The sequence below is a fragment of the Plectropomus leopardus genome, chromosome 21, assembly GCF_008729295.1.
Source record: "Plectropomus leopardus isolate mb chromosome 21, YSFRI_Pleo_2.0, whole genome shotgun sequence".
Taxonomy (NCBI): domain Eukaryota; kingdom Metazoa; phylum Chordata; class Actinopteri; order Perciformes; family Serranidae; genus Plectropomus; species Plectropomus leopardus.
In genome coordinates, this window is record NC_056483.1 from 24,727,782 (window position 1) to 24,748,046 (window position 20,265).

A 20,265-nucleotide genomic window follows, 5' to 3' on the forward strand; every position below is an offset into this window, starting at 1 on the left:
TTGCGACTCTTACGTTTTTTGGGGTTTTTTTTTATGTATTCATCTTAATGCTTTTATTTCTTTACTCATCTATTTATGTAAAACAGTTTGAATTGCCTCTGTGTATGAAATGTGCTATATTGTGTTGCCTTATTACAGCTTACGCATAAGAAAAAGCATTTGAGAAAGTAATGAAGAAAAATTGTAACACATTAAGTAAACTAAACATTTCTCAATTATTCTCAGTTATTCAGCAAACATGGAATCAAGCATACATTGCATTACGCTGCATGTGCTAAGTAAAAGAAAGGAAAGGACCTGTGGCCTTCGACAGTGCTGTGGTGGTTCTGAATGTGATGGGGGGTGGAGCAGCAGTGGTCTGAGCAGAGTCTGTGATAGCAACACTGAAAGTTAGAGCTAGATAAAAATGATAGAAGTAGAAGTTCATTTGATTTCCTCTGGCTGTCCACACCTTGCAGGTACACAAAAGGACATGTCTGTGACAGCCAATCACGTCAAAGGAATGCACCACACTTAGCAACAGGGTCAACCACTCCTTCTCACTAAGATCAAAGTTTCTGCCCCGTCCTTGTTCAGAGTTGCTCTGAAAATGTTTCTTAGAATGTTTGTGAATACTGCCCCCTGTTGTTATAACCAATCAAAGTATGGAACTTTGGTTACATAATGATAACTGAGCAAACACTATCCACTGATGAAGACCATGAGATAGTCAAGTCAAGTCAAGTCAGTTTTATTTATATAGCCCATTATCACAAAACATGGTTTGCCTCAGAGGGCTTTACAGTGTACGACAGCACAGCAATAATAGAAACAGATGCATGTCATATTACAATAATGGTAGGTGTGAAATTAGTAATTGCTCTCTATGATGATGTTGAGAGAGATGATAACAGTCTCATGCATATGTTGAAAGGGAGTTGTCCAAAGGCAAGATCACAGCATCGGCGCGACCAGGACCAGACCACGATCAGGGCGAGCGGGGGGCAGATACAGTAGAAAGCCCCAGAATAAGTTGCTAAGTGGGCCTTGAGCTATGTCAGATTCTCAAAGCAAGTCACAATATTTCTCTGTCATTAGTTTTCAAGATTGAACATTGACTGCCAGCGATGTTGAGAATCAGCACAAAATGATGGCAACAAAGAACCTTGCTGGTTTTATTTCTTCTGATGGGAGAGAATTTAACCTTGGAGAAGAGGATGGTGATATTCGATAGAGGCAAGTAGGAGAGTGAAACAGAGAAAAAAATTCAGAAGAAACCATCCAATATCCAGATTAGCGAGCAGGCAGCCCAGCAGAGACAGCGAGGAATTAGACATTGAAAAAGAACAATGGACCTAGTTGGAAGAAGAGAGCATCACAGCAGGAGAAGAAAGAGACGATGAAGCTGTTACGGTAACAATCATTTACTCGTTTATAGGTTTTGTTAGTCATGCTGGAGTCTAAGCATAGAGTTAGGATGGAAATATGCTTCAGTCTGCTTTGGATCTATTTTGTTCCTGGATCTCTGCCAGCAGAGGGTAGTGGCACTTCAGATATAGTCCTCCTCAAACAATTGGCACATAAAAGGGCTGTCAGGTCTTACACTGTATTTCCTGTGGAAGCTTTTAAAGATATTTTAGAGTACTGATTACCAACAACACTAATTAGATGTGTTAATGTGTCATGATTTCTCAAAGCCACAAGGGATATGTTTGAATTTATTCTTTTGTCTGACCAATCGTCCAAAATCTACAGACATATGGGACAAGAAAACATGCAAGTATTATAGTAATTATGAGATATGAATGTGGTTATTGTTGATTTAATAGAATCCTTGACAGAGTTTTACCTCTGCTTCAGACACCAAAATTTAAGATGAACAATTTGAATTTGAACATCCAACCTATCAAGTATAAGCTGAACGTCAGGTCAGTTTTTACTTGCTTTGATTAAGGCCTCTTCATTTCTAAGTACAGTAGGTAATTGTTAATGTTGCGTACAATGATATTTTTTACAATTTTTCCATAAGGAAATGGTATTCCCAGTTTGGTGTAGAAGAAGTCAACTGGTTTACAGAGTGACCTGTCTCCATCCAACACCTTTGGTCACTTTTAAAGACAAAGTCAACTTTAATGTGAATTCTGCCATATGTACAAGACATAGACGGGATTGACATGCCGTCTCTCTCAGACCCCTGATGTACACATGCAAGTACCCACACAAAAGAATATAAAAAAAGTATTAAAAGTAGTTTATTTTAATGGTTTTAAGCTTGTTTTATTACCAGCATATATATTCTGCAAATATATTCTCATAGAATGGTTAGTATGATATTATACAACACATACATCAATTAGCACCTCATTCATCATGATATTAAGTCCTTAACGTACAGTAACATAATTAACATAAAGTCACAGACGGATTTTTTATAGAGACTACGGGATGAACACACTGACTGGAATGTTATCAACATACTTTGACCGTCCATGCACTTTTGGCCATGTCATGTAAAACAGAGATGTTTCATTTTTACTACTAAATATTTGTGTTCTTAAAAAGCAGCATTTTGGTTCAGTCAGCCTTTCTTGTTTCACAGTGTGTAGTGGTGGTAACACATCACAACAGAATGGTGTTTGGTAGACTTCATAACAACTGTGTGTGTGCGTGCGCGTGCGTGTGTGTGTGTGTGTTCCTCGTGTGTGTGTGTGTGTGTGTGTGTGTGTGTGTGTGTGTGTGTGTGTGTGTGTGTGTGTGTGTGTGTGTCCTTGTCATATTTGGGTGTTCTCTCCAGTGTCTTTGTCTGCAGGGGCAGGCCATCTCTCCTGGCCTCTCCCTGCAGCAGCCCTGACAAAAACACTCATCACCAAGTCACAGTGGCCCCCGGCAAGCAAATGTAACACAACAAATGAGTGCTGGTGTGTGTGCACATGTCTGACTGTGTGTGTGAAAACGTGTATGGAGAAGCAGCTAAAGGGCACTCGGTGCTGCATGTGGAAGCGTCTTTTAATACAGCCAGTGAAACTATTTGTTAGAAACTGAGCTTTGAAACATCGATTTTGTGTGATCTGTGGATGGGGCCATGGCCATGCACAACAATAAAGACTCAGGAGGCTGTTTTTGCATATTTATGAGTTGCACCACACATAAATTTAGCTCTTACTTTTGAATATTTCGAAAATGAAATATTAATGATTCTCTGAGGTTCTCAATTTGAGCATTCGGAAGTTAAGAACACATCTGTGTGTATTAATGCTGCATGAATAGCTTTCCTTTTTTTTGATGAATAACAGCATAATAATGATGGAAAATAAACAGAACGACTATTTCAAAGCATTTGACCACAACAGGGCTTGGAGCTGTAAAAGTTGTTGAGAGGAACCTTTTTGTTTCCCCACGTTAGTGTGCATGTTTTGTAGGGTTGTGACTTATTTTTTTTGAAATCCAAAAACATAACGTTAAAGTTAATAATAAAAAAATGATTAAAAAAAAACAATGAATAAGGCATCTTTTTAATCTACCAAGATATAAGATGCTAATGTTAGCGTTCTGGAGAAATTTGCTTACCACCTATAGGAGTACCTTAGTATTTAATTTGTTCATAAAGTACTACAATACCAGGGCTACCTGATATTTTGCATAAATGTGTAGCTTTAGCCTCATTCTCTTGCTTGATATCATTTTTGTAGCCAGTGTGCTAGTAAGCCAGCATGCAGAAGACCTAATAATGCCTGGGGGGTGTACCCAACTCAGAATTATGTCAATAGAAACAGATTTAGCCGTTCAAATTTGACATTCATTTCTTTTTTATTTAGAGTTTAGGAGTTTGAATGGGGTTTAGAGGGATGCTCAGGGTCACAGTGACATTCATGTAATATAGTAAACAAGCCAAGTTAGCTCTCTGAGCTAATGCATGCTAATTATACTAATACTGGGTCACACATGCAGCGACTTTTTTTGACAACACTAGATATGAAACAAAAGTCAGAGATTTCATATTAAGTTACCGTGAGCTGTGAATTCACCATTTCTATGCAGAAGCCAGAGGATATTGTGTCTTGGAGCCAGACTGGAGCCTCGGTTTCTGCAGGCAGCAACCTCTGGCTCACTCAGTCTCACCCAGTTGCATGAGGGGTCTCTTGACTTCCAGACGGCCCTAATAACTCCTTATGAAGTTGTTATGTAGAATAAGCCAGGTTCAGATGAAAATAGTGGGATAAGACCAAACTGTTTTAGAACATTGCAGGGAAAAGTTGCACCATGGTGAAGAGGCCCGTCTCAGCTTGACTCGGCTGGTTTTAGAGTATAAGGCACATCACCTGTTTCAACAGCAAATCAAATTTGAGCGCAGCTGAGTTGGCTCCAAACTGTCAGCAGACAGCGTGTTCACTTGCTGTACCAGACAACAGTCCTCCATCCCCGCCGAGCCCAAGTCCACCATCTCTGCGGCTGTTAACACATATGTCATTCTCAGTACTCGTGCTGGTTTACTGCTGCTGTCGTAGCTTTAGTGCATGCCATGCACACATTCTCATTGGCTGACTAATTGGTGCTGGTTACATAAATTATTATGGCAAAATGTTGTCTGTTACGAATGCCATTGATCTAAAGCTCAAGTCAGTTTGTTTATATTTTTGGCGTTTAATCACTAGAAAAACAACTTTAGCAAGTATCTCATTATCACTATCCTTACCTTTAAAGGGCTACAAATTATATTCAGCAACAAAATAAGCCTGAAAAGCTGATCTGAACTAAAGCACAGAGTTCTTTCTATGGAGACGATAAAACGTCTCATCTAGTTGCATTGGTGTAAACTGTCTGAACTTTATTTTATTGCCAAAATCAGATAAGAAATAGTTTCAGATTATAGTTCTATATGATGCACACTTGCATGCTTAATATAGGATTGTGTAAAGAAGGGCTGATGAACTCACAGTGGTCAGCTGTATTGTTACAGTACCTTTGTTCTGCCCGTTTGCCTTTTGTTCCTCAGTGTGTATGTCTGTGTGTATGTGTTTTTGTGTGGGTGTGCATGTGTGTGTGTGCATGTGTGTGTGTGTAAATGACTAGTAAATTCTGTACTCAATGATTCCTGATTAGCTAACAGCTTCTTGGAAACCAGATGCTTGTTTTTCCAAGTGTATTGTCACTCCTCTTGTTTCTGCCAAACAGCGCAGACTGTTAATCAATCCACCATTCAAAGAAAAAAAAATAATTAAAAAATAAATAAAACACAAAGTTTAGAGTGTGCTTCGATGGCAGATAAAATCTATCTTCCATTTTCTCTTTGTACTACCTGAGAGCTGTGCAGGGATTTTGATGAAGCCGCTCTGAGAGACTAGTTTGGCTTCATGCAAGCAAAACAACTTGGGGCGAGGTGGACGCAGACGACGTTCCATGACTCACATTATTAGATGTTTGTTCTGCCAAGTCAATACATCAATTTGACACAGCTCAGCCACTCACTTGTAGAGAACATAGTGCTAACAAGACATTTATTAGCAGCTGTGGCCTCTCCAGGAGGACTGCTCTGTCACTGGGAGCAGACAGAAAGTCCATTACAATTATACATGTACAGGTGATAACCTCTCAGCACTAAATGGTAACAAGCAAGCAACTTTTTCTGCTTTGGCATTGCCCTTTATAAAGGATACATAAAGAATATGCATAGCCTTTACTGAAATTAAATGTTTGACATATGATTTATGTCTTGTCCAGCACTGCAGCTTGTTTGACATTCTTCAAACACCCACTGGGCGTAAGAGTGCACTGCTGAAGTTTGCGGGCTAGATAGCTAATGAGCTTTGCAGTCATAGCTCACTGAAAAGGTTAAAAAAAACTTGCCTGCATTGTCAACATCAGCCTGTCAAGACCGTTTGGTCCTAACACACCTCTCACACTTATTGACTCAAACTCTTAAGGGGATACTTTGCCAATTTTCAACCAGCTTGCCTCAGAACAATGTGGTTTAATATGCATAGATGATCTGGGGTAAACTTCCCTCCATCTAACCAGTGCCTAGATATCCATTTTCCCCCCAGGGTGAGATTCTGCTTGCTCTGGCAGATTGTTGCTGGTTCTTGGGGCTGTTGCTCGAACTACAGGGTGTACTTCCGCATTTTCGTATTGCCTGACAACCATGCCTCCACCATGGACACAGAGAGTATAGAGCTAGATCAGGTCACTTACCTGCCTCTCTCACTCTCTCAAACTTGGACCAAAATCTGATCAAACGGTAAAACTAGGCAGTGCTGATTGAATTTAAAACAAGATTATGTTACTGCACTGCCTGTTTCTCTACTAACATGTTCTTAGAACCATATTCTAACTGTAATAGAGAGAATTTGTAAACAGGAAGTGGGTGCCATACTGCTTCCTGCCCAGTGCAAACGGAAACCGAAAATGCTGAGTTCAAACAATTAAACTGGTCTGTGCTGATCAAATATAAACCAAGATTCTGTTACAGCATTGCCTTTTTCTCACCCCAAATGTTTTTAAGAATCATATTTTACAATATGGATGTAGCACGGGATTGTTTGTTTACCTGCTGGCTGCTATTGTTTCACACAGACCAGTCCACAATATGTCACTCGACAGCTGGGGTGTTTATTGGTCTAGTATGTCACGTTGCTTTCTGGGAATTTTATGTTTTCTATCTTTTGAACAAAATAAATGGCACAGTCCTTTTTCTCTGCATCCTCTGGAACTTATTGATAAATCAGTCAGTTTGGTAGAATGGGCGGATTCCAGATGTTGCCTTGTGATTCTACTGGGCCTGAATCTGGTTTGAATATGGTTAAATCAGTACAGTGGTAAGATAGAGCAGGCGTGCTCAGCCAAGCTTTGGTCGAAAATATTCTGGTTAAGTGTAAAATCAGTACATGGAGGATAAAGTCATGCCTTATCTAGAGCAGAGTTCTACTAGATTATGGTACTGAACAGACTTTTCAATGATAGTGGATTGGCTATTTTCAGTGACAGAATACTTTACTGTGGTATCTCCAATGTGAATAACCTACAATAAATGCTATTTTGTACAAATCTTTGGTGAGAATGGATTGTTATTGAGTTCAAATTTCAAGCCCTATTTGGACGGGATTCAGTTATATATGGTTGGTAGGATGTTCTGAATATTGCATAATCAGAGATCTCTATCCCATTCAGAGTGGTGTGTGTGTGTGTGTGTGTGTGTGTGTGTGTGTGTGTGTGTGTGCGTGTGCGTGTGCGTGCGTGCATGTGCGTGCGTGTGTTTGTGTGTGTAGGATTTTCCGCCCCGTTCTCCAGTATTAATTACAGCCCCAAATACCTGCTGTGTCTTGGCACACTTGTGGGTCCTCTGAGAGTTTATTCCATCTGGATAATACCTGATGTTTTCAAATGTATTCAGAAGTTTTGCATATGAAAAGCTGCAATTCATGATATTGAGTTTCGTCTAACATTCCATATCTACATAGACAGAGGGTGCATGTGTCTTTGATTATGTCATCTGCCCATGTCCAAGAAGCTCTCAGTATATATATAAATATATACTGTATAGAGCACATACACTAAATGCTGACTCTACAGTATGAATGTGTCCAACCATGCAACCAACCGCTGAGTTATTGTGCCACAAAAATCCTGTACATCCAGCATTGCCATGAAAGAGTCCTACTTATAATTTGCATAGTTCTAAGTGCTATATGTTTGACAACTGGACTTACTTGAGTTCCTTAAAGACGTTTCCCCTTTCATCTGAGAGGCTTCTTCAGTTTTAGCAATTAGTCTGGGTCGAACTGAACAAGCCTCTGAGATGAGAGGTGAAAGGTCTTTCAGAAACTCAAGCAAGTCCAGTTGCCAGAGATATAGCACTTACAATTACCATGATCTGGATGACTGAGAATCTTAGCCAACATTTCACTGTAATGGGCCCGTATACAGAGAGATATTCAGAGGATAGCTGCCTTTGTACAAATGCAACAGAAAGAATCTTAGCTGAAGGTATTCTGCCTCCCAGAACTAATTTAGACCCCACAATTTGGAGTTTTCTTGAAAGATAACCTTGTTCAGTTAACATTCAGTGTTTCAATACATATATTCTGAGAAACGTGTTTAATGTATATTCCTTGTTCATCAGATAGTTCAGAGTAGAAGCAGAATGTGATGTTGCTCAGTCGAATTGGAACACACACACCCACACATACGCATGCATAAATGTTTAGATTCTGAGGTCACCTCCAATGTGTACTGCAAATATACAGCCATAAATCCACTTGGAAGTCATAGAAAAAAGATGCTGCTTGTTACTCAAGAACTTGCCTGGGAATCATCACATTTTGAAGTTTAGGCAATGCAGTGATAATATATATGCTTCCTGTTTATATCTCCCAAAGCAAAATGGAAACTGTTACATTTTTGGGAACAATGAGAATGGAGCTATTGTCTGAGGAAAGCCAGCCCTACAGTAATAGGCTGCCCTCTTATAACCCAATTAATAAGCATCGTCGAGTCTAGTTACCAGTGAGCATGGTGAATATTTTCTCACTCACACCTCAATTAAGAATGCTCTTCCTTTCCATATTGGGCTTTAGACTGCTTCATTAAAACAATTGATAACCACACCAAATTTATTTCCTCCCAGTGACTCACTTAGCAGATGTCTTAAGTTAAACTCTATACAGCAAACCGGTGTCAGTGAATTTAAAATGCATTCAACCTTTTTATCCTCCTGACATTCCATAGCACACAGCGAACAAACAATAACTCTACTGAGAGTGATCCCAAAGGACGACATAGCTCTCTGCTGTGTGCTGATATTGTTATTCAGGTGCAGGTGTGGGCTAGTGTAGCCATGGGGCCCGTGAATGATTTATTGGAGTGGAGCACCGAGAGGCGGCCTATGAGGATCTAATAAGACACTTGCACCTGGGAGGGTTTAATACCACCTATGTGGGGTGTAGAGGAATACTGGGGGATGGAGAGGGACAATAAATGAGGGGAGATGGAGTGATTAAGGAAAATAGCAAGGTTTCAGGAAAAAGACATAAACAGCACAAAGAAGGCATAATGTGGGAGAAGTGTTGAGAAGGACGGCGGAGACTTAAATGGACAGTTCACCCCAATATTAAAAGTCCACAGTTTTCTTGCCACAGCACGGTGGCCGCGTGGTTAGCACTGTTGCCTCACAGCAAGAGGGTCCAGAGTTTGCATGTTCTCCCCGTGTCCGCATGTGTTCTCACTGAGGTCTCTGGCTTCCTCCCACATTCTAAGCCATGCAGGTCAGGTTGATTGGTGACTCTAAATTGCCGTTAAGTGTGACTGTGGGTGTGAAAGGTTGTCTGTCTATAAGTGTCAGCCCTGCAATATTCTGGCGACCTCTAGGGTCTAGGGTGTACCCTGCCTTCTGCCCGATAACAGCTGGGGTTGGCTCCAGCCTCCCCACAACCCTTATGAGGACAAGGAATGAATGAACATTCCTGGATAACGAAAACAGCTATGTGCAGCACTCCTGTCAACAAAGAACTTTGGTCATGACATCTTGAGGGATTTAGACTTTTTCAGTGCTTGAACGCCACCAATTCATCACTTTAACTGTCAAGTCCTTCTGACAGTTATTCCCAAATGACGTGCATGCACCATTAACACACAGTGACAGAGGAGCAGGCAGGGGAGGGCGGGTGTGAAGTGGGTGACAAACACAAACTTAGCCTTACCTTACATGACCATTTTCTCTTTTGGTGTTGCTGCTTTGGCTAGGTACACTGGACATGAAACAATACAAGACAAGAAACATTAACAGCCACTTCCTCATAGTAGCCATCAATGGCTTCCACCTCATCTGAGATCTGGTACCAGTAGATAACTTATATCAAATTTAATTGTTCCAGCATCTGCAGCTTCACTTAATGATGATCAGTGAGTTGATCAGTAACATCAACTCACACTGCAAGCTAGTGAATAGGTAGGTAAGTGGCCAGTCCTCGATACATGTGTTTACTTGAAGTTTGAAGGGAGCCTAGACCATGGTCTACAGGAAGTACCCTTACACAGACCAGTGTCTCAATGTGAACTCTAACTCGACTTACACTAGTCGGTGATGAGGAGCCTCCAATACAGTGCACAGCTTCTATCAGCGGGGAGTATAGAGAAGGGAGCTGCAGCAGGCACAGGGGCACTCAGAGCTGGCAGGTACAATAAGTTGATGATTAGAACCCCACCTTAACTCAACAGGAGCCACCCAGTGGGACTCCATACGTTGCTGGACTGTCATAACTAGAGTTGGGTTGATTTCTGGTTAGGCTGGTCCAGTCCAGTGTTCAAGCCAGTCTGATTTATGCAAACTTGACTGAACCTGCATTTATCATCATGTCACATTCTGGCTATTTTAGAAATAGCCTTAGTCATAGTACGAAGTCCAACTCAAATTACATCTGTAATATTTTCATCTCTCAGCTCTCAGAAAAAAATGCCAAATTTGCAGCACACTGCTCAGAATAGACACTAAGTGCCTTCTCAAGCTACTGGCGTTTCTTATATAGCATAAATACGTGGTGCTCCCATTTTAAAGAATTAAAGAAATACACTGGCCCAAGAAAAATGCTTTATTTGCCTCTTAATGAGAAATAACCACCATCATTTACCAGGAGAGTTATTTTCCTCTTATGTAGGCACAGAATGTATGTGGTAGTTGGCTTTTGGCTGCAATCTTGGCTGTGTATTTTTAGTGCATCTTTTTGTCTGTGATACAGGCAAAGTGAGGTGACGAAAAATTTGTCCAGAAACCCTAGAAAAGAGACTGAGTGAACTCCAGAAACAGACATCAGCTGTCTCAACACCAAACCAAAACTCTCCACAGCATCCACTGGCGCAAGGCAGTCGTCCTACCATACTGTAACTGAGTTGGTAAAGATGGATGAATGAATAAAGACAACTGCATCACTTTTCAAATATTTCATAGTTCAAGTCCTGTCAGAAGTTCATCCTGTTTGTTTGCCCATCAGAGCAGCAACAGGCAGTAAGTTGCACCTTTGTTGTGCAGAGTTAATTTTTATGTCCACCTAGCATAAGTGGGTAGAGGCGTGGGGTTGATGGCTGCTGTGTGCTTGCATGGAGATGCAAGGATTTAGTGGCGATGAAAGGGCGACCCAGGATTTACATGAGAGAAAGTGTTAAAGGAGCATAGTGAGCTGTTTAAATGTTGCATGAACACCCTGTGGGGGTGCCAGGTTGAAGATAGTTTAGTAGCATCTATTCCACCCCAACCTGGTGCACCAGTGTCTTACCATAGGTGGATGAGGAAGGTGAGACAGTGTCTTAGAAAAAACATCAATGCAACATGTGGGGAAAATTAGGAGAATTTAGCCATTTTGTGCAGGTGTAGCACAGTAGTGTGGACCGGAAACCAGAGCTTTTCAAATAGTCAGATATGCTGTGTGAATGTTAATTTGTCACTTGTTCATAAGGGTTTGACTGGTAAATTGAATTCATTGAATTTTGGATAATGCAGTTAATTACTAAAAGTCATTTATCGAACAAAACTGCAAAACGTGTTATGGTCTCAGCTGCTTCAAAATGATGATTTTATGCTTTTCACTGTGTATCATATCATGATGCTCACAAACAGAACATTTTGGGATTTGGATCATTGATCACAAAACATGATATTTGAAAATATCTTTTCTTGGAGGGATTTTACAGGTTAAGAGAATAATTTATAAAATAACAGATAATAGAAGTTACAAAAACAAAGAATGAATCATCAAAAGATTGACATACAGTATGATGAAAACTGGACAGCCAACATCGGTATTGGAGCCCATTTGGATACGGGATCGGCAGAGAAATGGACCCCGTATGGAACTGTCCATGGGTTCCATTATGGCTCCATGTTATTTGCCCACATGGGTGGGTTTACCCAAGTGGGCCACAGATAAATTGCCCATTTTGGGTCCGTACTTGGTCTCCCCCCGCCCGCTTCCACTCTTTATGCTAACCTAAGCTAGTTGTCTTCTTGCTCCAGTACCATACTTATCAGTCCCTCCAGGATTTCACGATGTTGCGATTGCAGCAAATTACACACAAATTCAGTCCCTGTGAATTCTGCACGGCCTTACAATCATGTATCTTCACTGTAATTTTACTGCAAATATGACGTTCTAAGTTGTCTTCAAGAAACTCAGGCAAGTCCAGTTGCATACGATGATGGTTTTCTTTTTGTTTTTATTTCCATGAATTTATTCATCAATCTTGGATTCGTCTCCTGACTATAGCAGATTCTGGCCAGTAGATGGTGCTGTTGACTGCTATCAGGGAAAGAAAATGAAAGAGATAAGTCCATAGTGTTGATTAAAAAATATCACCTTAATATGATGATTTATAGGCTACAGAACACATTTTGAATTTAGATCCACATCCTCCTAATTTAAAGTGTTCAGTTTGAGTATCATCAGTACATTCCAGGGACATTTTTTCTACAATATAAAGTTTCAGGAGTGCTTACAATATTGGCCTCTTAACTGTAGCTTATCTCTTTCATTTAGGATTTAGACACAAGATTTAACATGGTTTAATCACTCAATCATGGCTATGAACATCTATATAACATATTATTGGGCTGCCGATGACACAAACATGTAATTTGAGCTGAGTCATGCAGCCAAACGCTCTATGGCATTGACAGGGTCTCTGAAGTTGGTTTTGTCTTTACTGATGTCCTCTTTTACCATTGTCACAATGTCAGCAAAGTCATGTTGACTCATACCAAAGGGTGAATGAAACTTGTCTTCAAAAGATGGCAGCTCTCATAATAGTGTTTGATTCTCCTAATTCCTGTCATTTTAGCAGAATTTGGTGAACCCTTATCCTTCTAGTTTTGTTTCTTTCTCTTCAGCCTCCTCGCAGCGTACAGCAGCAGCAGCTCATCAACATTTTCATGGAGTGTGTTGCGAGTGCTCTGCAACGCTGTTTACAGAACGTTATAGTTATAGATATAATGCTTGATGTGGTGTTGCCCTTTAGCATACAAACATCATTATAGATAGATAGATAGATAGATGACATTTTTACTTTTTTGAATTGTATCTAATAATTTGCCTACCTTTTCCTTATGGTTTCAAAAGAAACCAATTTATTGATCTATGTTTATTTTTTTTTCAAGTTCCATACATTTTAAATGCTTGTTAAAGATGTCTGAATGTAGCAAAATAAAGCTGATGTGGATCCAGGCTCTAAAGGTTTTGGTTTGGTTTGATTTAATTTAGTAAGTGCCATTATATGCACATGTTGTGGCTCACGTTGCTTGACTGAGTTAATTCAATTATTGTCAAAAAGTTTAAATCAGAAAAGGCACAGGGGAAGAAAAGACTTGACTCTTTGCTTTGTTTCAAACATAAGCCCCAATTGACTAGGACAGACAGAATATATTCTGTATATATAATACACATAAATTAGTAAAATATGTAATAATTAATGAGACAGAATAATTGATGAAAACTTTTTGAACCAACTTGTCAGCTGTTGGCTTCCAAACATGATGAATCTTTGTGTTTCTGAATCCAGCAGTTATTGAAGACACATTGCTCATCATTCAGATGAGCTGAGTGCTCTGCCCTCACCATGGATGGAAGAGGCAGAGCCTCGTCAGCATTGCCATGGTTACCCCATAGCAACAGGGACTCTGCTTGGGGACTGGTATAAATATAAAAGGATGTTGCTTACATTTCAGGATTATTTTTACTGTTTTCATGATTTAGCTGTTGCAGGGCGATTCTGGTGTTTATGGTATGAAGGTGTCAACAGCTGTGGCGCAATGTTGCAAAATGACCATTTAGATGCCAAATATAGACAAGTATCTCTCCAAATTGTGGATTTGTGAGATGAAAAAAAAAAAAACATGAACATGAAAACCAATAAATGAAATAACTTTTTATTAGCTTCCTTTCTTTGCTTCCTGCCCCTCCTGGTGCTGCCACCAACCGTTCAGTGTATCAGTGTAACCCCAGTGGCCATGCAGAGGTGTTCATCAAGCTTATGTGTAACTTCCACAGTGCTTATGACTGCATTTAATTTGAGTTAGACATATTGGTTGTCTGATGTCAGGAAATATGAATGTTGTATTGACAAATCAATTAAATATTTTTTTTTTCCTGATAAGATCACATATCAACATGCATTTCTAAATTTTCTTAGCTAATGTAGCAGTGTTTTGATATCATTTATCCTTTACAATACCATATTGTCAAAATGGACAAACTCGCATTATGTCACCAAACAGCAGGAAAGTTTATTGGCCTGGTGAGGTGCAGTCCAATCTGGTAGTTGTAGGTTTTATACCTCTTGAGCAAAAGCAAACCTACATCCCTTTCCCTCTGTTTTCTCTGGTCAAGTAACACTAATTCCAAATTGGTTTGCATATTTCTACTGCAGAGATGGCCCAGTTTTATGAGCAGACCATCTTTCCAGCAGTAAAACACTTCTGTAGTAGAGAATTTTGTGTGTGTGTGTGTGCGTGCGCGCGCGCGTGTGTGTGTGTGCGCGCGCGCGCGCGTGCGTGCATGTGTGCGTGTGTGTGTGTGTGTGTGTGAGGTGGCATTACGTCCCTATGCCATCTGTGTGTGTTTGTACTGATTGTCTGTGTTTACCTGTTCAGCTCCAGTGGAGCCTGGAGGATAGCTGTCGGCTGCTCAGACCTCTGCTCTCCTAATGAACCCTGTAATTACAGACCCTGTGTGTGTGCGTGTGTGTGGGTGTGTGTGTCTGCTGTGTATTTAATTAATAGGTGCATATATTTAGTGTATCTGTTCTATGTATCATGCAGTACATCCATATGTGTCTTATTGATTTTCATAGTGTATCAAGGCCAGCTACTATACTAGTTTAAACTGATGAATTTGTCTAACCACTAATATACCACCTTATTACCACTTGGGTCTTATTAAAGGGATAGTTTGGGATTGTTTTTGTGAAATAATAGTAGTTGGGTTTCCATTAAAGATTTGCGCAAAACTTAAGCAATATTTTCGAAATTTAGATAAAACACAATTGCACATTGATTGCGTTTCCATTGAGTGATATTATGCAACTTCTCTCGCAATGTTACACAACTTTCATCTTGCAGTAACAGTCCAGTAACCATGGCGATGGATGTCCAAAATATTGGCAGGTTTATTTCAATGGCAGCCACTCAATAAAGCCAATCTGATATTACTGTAATTTCTTTGTCTTGTATAAGAATTAGGATGTTCTCGTCTCTTCCATCTACACATACCGAGTCATGTGTTGAAGAATGTCATGTGACTTGGTTGTACTTTTTCTTCTTCTTTGGATTTATTTGCAGTTGGCATCCATACAGTCGCATTCCCGCCCCCCAGTGTTACACATCTGATGAGCTATAAAAGCGATATGTGCCTTTTAATATGCATTTTGCAAAATATGCCTTTTTCAAATAGCCTGAAATACCATTTCATCAACATATAATAATTATCACATAAATCCCGTCCTGTCTTTGGATTTGTTATTTCAACCAATGTCATCATCAGGTATTCACAAATGTTCTGAGAATACTGCCAGAGAGCTCCTAAGTGAGCCTAAAAACATTCTAACAAGGAGTCCTATTTTTAGAAAAGTTCTAAGAGCGACTCTGAGCAGGAAGGGACCGAAACTTTGACTTTAGTGAGGAGGTGTGGTTGACCCGGTTGCTAGGTGTCTCAAATTATTTCAAGAGATGCGATTGGTTGTCACAGACATGCCTTTTCGTGAGCCTGCAAGCTGTGGACACCCAGTGGATCTAAAATGAACTGCGTCACAGTGAGCTGTTTGTGTGATCACACAGCTGCACTGTTGCATTTTTCAAGTGTACAAATACCTTATTCTTGTGATCACTACATTTTTTTAATATTATTAAGTGCTTCTAATAATTATACATATAGGGTTTTTTTTTTACATTTTTTCTCTTAACTAATTTTCAGGTAATTTGTCGTCACTTTTTACTAGCTTCTTGCTATTTGTTGGAAATTGTTTGCGAAGTTACTCAACTTGTGAAAGGCAATTTCAACACAGCACAAGAAAAATGATGGCAATCCAGGTTTCAAGGGGTTAAGCACAAGACAGTTCACAACAGTTGCATTAACAAAAATGAAACTTTTTCCATTTCACCAAAATAACTTCAGTCTCAAGTTTCTCTCTCTCTCTCTCTCTCTTTCTATCGTTGGCTCACTCTTTCACTCTCTCTGTATATCTTTCTTTCTTTCTTTGCAGCATGTTTGCAGGTGGACACGATGCAGACATCCATACTAATGATCACCTCTTGATATGATACTCACTGGATGTTGATGGGCGTGGATGTCTGTTAATTGTTGACTAATGGGAGCACGCTGTCAATTTAAGATTGTTTGGCCTTCATGAACATACATGTGAGCCTACGATCAAATCTTAGTTTCCCATAGCGTTCATGAATCCGGTGTAGGTTCTCAGTACCTAGGTGTCTTCTGTACAAATCTGCTCACAGATTTACTAACATTTCATGAATTAGATTCAATATTTTAAGAAAATAAGCAGAGAAATGGTTGTTTGTTTGTTAGTTTTTATGTAGGGGTTCTGTTAAATTTTGGATAAGTTGGTACGAGATGTGACACTGGTCTTCATATTTTAGTAGCATTAGCTCTAGGCTTAGCATTAGCTTTTCTCCATCTCAGCTCTCCTTTTCATCAGACCTTCAGTCTCCTCCATTTGTGCTTTAACTTGACCGATGACATTTCCTTCTCCTGAACTCATTCCTCTGACCACAGCTCCAGGCTGCACCGCCACAGAGCGACCGAGGTGCTGCGGCTGCTCCGCAGAGAAATTGGCTGTTAAATGGAGAGTTGACGGGCCAAGGCTTTGACTTACTGCCGCCTCTAAACAAACTGCTATTACCTTGGAAAAACTGACTGCACTTTATTGATGCCTGCTGACAGAGTGGAACCCAAGTTCATAGATTGGCTTTGGAGTGTGTCTGTTGGTGTGTGTGCATGTCATTTTCACTTTCTGGTTGCATGGCTTCCTGCCTCTGCTATCTAGATAACTGCTTTTATGCCATAAAAGTGTGATTCGCATTGTCAAGTCCTTTGCGACACACACACATCCACAATGGGGCTCTCTGAGCGCCCCTGTCGCTGCAATAATGTGCCTTCACTGATGAGATGGTGAGGGAGTTAGAGAAAGGAAGAGGAAAGAGGCAAATGATCAGAAAGAGGGGAGACAATTGCTGGGGTAGACATTTGGGACAGCTCTTCAGACACTCACACATCACTCTTTCACATCTCTGAGTGCTGCTCCGAAACCATCATGGTAAAAGTGGAACATTGGTAATGTATCAGAATGAAACAAATACTGTCCAGGATGATTCTCACTTGTAAACATTCACAAAGCTTGTTTTTTTGTCAACTGAATAGGGAATAGGTGATCTCAAGTATGCCAGACAGCCTTTAACAAATAAATCTGAACAAAGTCAATATCAGTCAGAGAGCATCAGACACCTAAAGGATGGAGTATTGGGTGCAGCTAATTTAAAGTTATTATGTCCAGGTTATTAAAGGTCTGAATTTAGTTTAATTATAGATGATAAAAAGAACAATGTAATCGGCCTGATGTTATTCATATTCACAAATTCATGCAGGGAAGTGCCATGGATGTGAGGCGATAGACGCAAAGACGTTTACCCAGGTGGCCCCTAACCATTTTCTATTTCACAATAAAAATCACACTGGACATTGTCTTTGTGCTTCTAGTGTATATAAGTGACCAGAGAGCATAAAACAGCATCAAAATAAAGCACAGGTATCAATAACAGTGCCAGTGAAGGATCCCTGCACCCCCAAACATTGGTCTTAGCTAAACCTCTAATGTCCTAAAATCCTAGAAATGTTATGGGTCCTAGAAATGTACAAGAATTAAAGAAACTTTCTAAAATCCAACAAACATCCTAAAATCTTGGAAACATTTTTTTAATCTAGAAACATCCTAAAATCCTAGAAATGATCTGAAATTCTAGAAACATCCATAAATCGAATAAATGTCCTAAAATCCTTCAAAATCTCCTAAAATAAAAGAAAGGCCTAAAATCCTAGAGACACACAATGCACTTTTTTAAACAAGGCAAGCTAGTCATTGCTTTTTTAATGTAGCTGTACATGTGTTTTTATTGATCTGTTGAACTGTTGTGTGACTTTTTGTGGGGCTTTTTTGAGTCTCATGGGTATGGATGCTTTTTCATGTTGGTGGAGCCCCCTAACGAAGGCAATTTTCTGTCACTACGTCATAGATTTTTGAATCTTGAATCTCTGAAACATGTATGGGGCTTCTGCAAGTGGCCCCTGGTCTAATTGTCATTTTGCAAAAGTGGCCCTCAAGCAAAGACAGTTGAGTTTCCGCGCATTTGATGAAGTGCAAGCTCAAGTGTTTTTCAGACACCGTAAAACAACTGACATAAACTATATCTCAAACATACTGCAGACATACACTCAAAGGAAACCACCAGATCCTTTGCTGTTTTGGCACTGATGGTTGGTCTTTTCTTTCAGTGCCTGGCTGTGTGGGAGTCCTTCCTCCTGTCTCAGAGAGCGGAACCCAGCGAGCAGAAAGACGGGGACGACGTCTCTTAAAGGGTGGAGATGATGAAACGTCTCTACAGCACACACTGTCGTCTCTCTGACACACCCAAAGAAAGACTTTGAACCGATGTCAACTCTCTCAAAAATGCATCAAGTACGAAACAAACACGCTGTGCCTCTGTCTCTCTCTCTTTCTGTCAGGCCAAAGAAGTTAGTCCCAGCTCAGCATTCCAGTGATGACTGTGCAGCACTCAGACCAACACTGTGATTCAATTATTCGACATATTGGTGTTTACACTCCTCCTGAGCAATTCCAAAAGTTTAAAGAAGGCTCCTGGCCCCTTAGCTGCACCCTGCTGCTTTTCTGTGCATCATTGTTCACAGTTACACTAATGGTACTCTGTGTGGACAACATAGGGACAGTTGAATATTCATATCTTCCACTGTGGCTGGAGAACAGCTGCATCCCATTTCAAAGCACACCTCCTTGAAAGGTTGCTGCATGATAACACTATGCTCACACTGCAGGCCCAAGTAGCCCAAATCTGATGTTTTCCCCCATGTGACCCAGACATGATTGTATGATGACTGTGTGAACAACACAAATCATATGGAATCTGATCTTTTCAAATGAGATTTGGGCCACTTTCACATGTGGTTTTAAATCAGTACAGATCAGATTTTTTTTTTAAATGTGACCTCAGTCTGAACAGCCGTGTGACCCATATTAGAGTTCAGTGCAACTTTTAAGTCACTCTAGATTGATAAAGCAAAAAATCGTCTCTAAAAAAAAAATCCAAATTGAGCACTAAGGCTTGCAGTGTGAAGATTAATTTAAGTTCTGGTCTCATCTTTACTTCAAATGCAAACAAACTAATGACTCATTCAGGTGGCACTCTTGACTCCAGTTGATGGAAGTTTCCAACTTTACCACCAGGAAGTTGTACTCGACTGACAGCATAAGAGTGGTAAACCATATTACAAGTTCCACGATAAAGGAGTCTAAAAGTTCCAAAGTATTGTGACTCTTTTTTTCTTTTTTTTTGTATTTGAAACGTGAGGAATGGAAGAGAAAAGTAAGGCTGTTTGCTGCCTTTTAAAAATGCTGCTGACTCACAATTTTACCAGAACAAATATGGACTGAGTTGTTAGCTGGCCCCTCAGCGCAGGAAGCCATTGTGCAGAAACAGAACATCAGGGATTTCTGGGAGCTGACAGTCCACAATTTCACAGAGGAATTGTGGATTCAGAACTCGCAGATGATCCGCTCAACTTTTGAAGAGTTATGTGATGCAATAACAGCTCTTGTAGCTCCTGCTGCAATATGAGGGAGCCAGTTCCTACTGACAAGCACATAGCCATAGCATCATGTTACCTAGAAAAGCCAAAAAAAAAGTTTCCATTGCAGTTTGGCAAAATATGGCTTTTTTTGCAATAGATGTTATTTTTTAACTTGACCTTTCCATTAGGAGCATCTCATTTTTGCAATTTCCGCAATTTGAGGGTTAATGGAAACCCACCTAATGAAGTCAGCCAATCACCTGAGATGAGCTCTGGTTGGTCAGAGTCCAACATGAGGCCTGTCATCTCCTTCAGCCAAGTCACAGCAACAAGTTCTGCTCACCTTATGCGACACAGTGGTCTTGTCAGTTATCTGGTCTGATCCTGGCACAAGTACATCCTCACACTCTCTTTAACAATAAAATAATGCTGCAAACAT

General features: G+C 40.1%; 1 protein-coding gene across 1 annotated transcript in view; it reads left to right on the forward strand.

Moving 5' to 3' along the window:
* Positions 1-19,564, forward strand: part of LOC121960515 (sorting nexin-7-like) — a 51,780-nt gene extending 32,216 nt beyond the window's left edge. The window contains 1 exon segment of the mRNA XM_042510254.1: positions 18,516-19,564. Coding sequence (XP_042366188.1) covers positions 18,516-18,596 — 81 coding nt within the window. The 3' untranslated portion in view covers positions 18,597-19,564.
* The last annotated feature ends 701 nt before the right edge of the window (positions 19,565-20,265 follow it).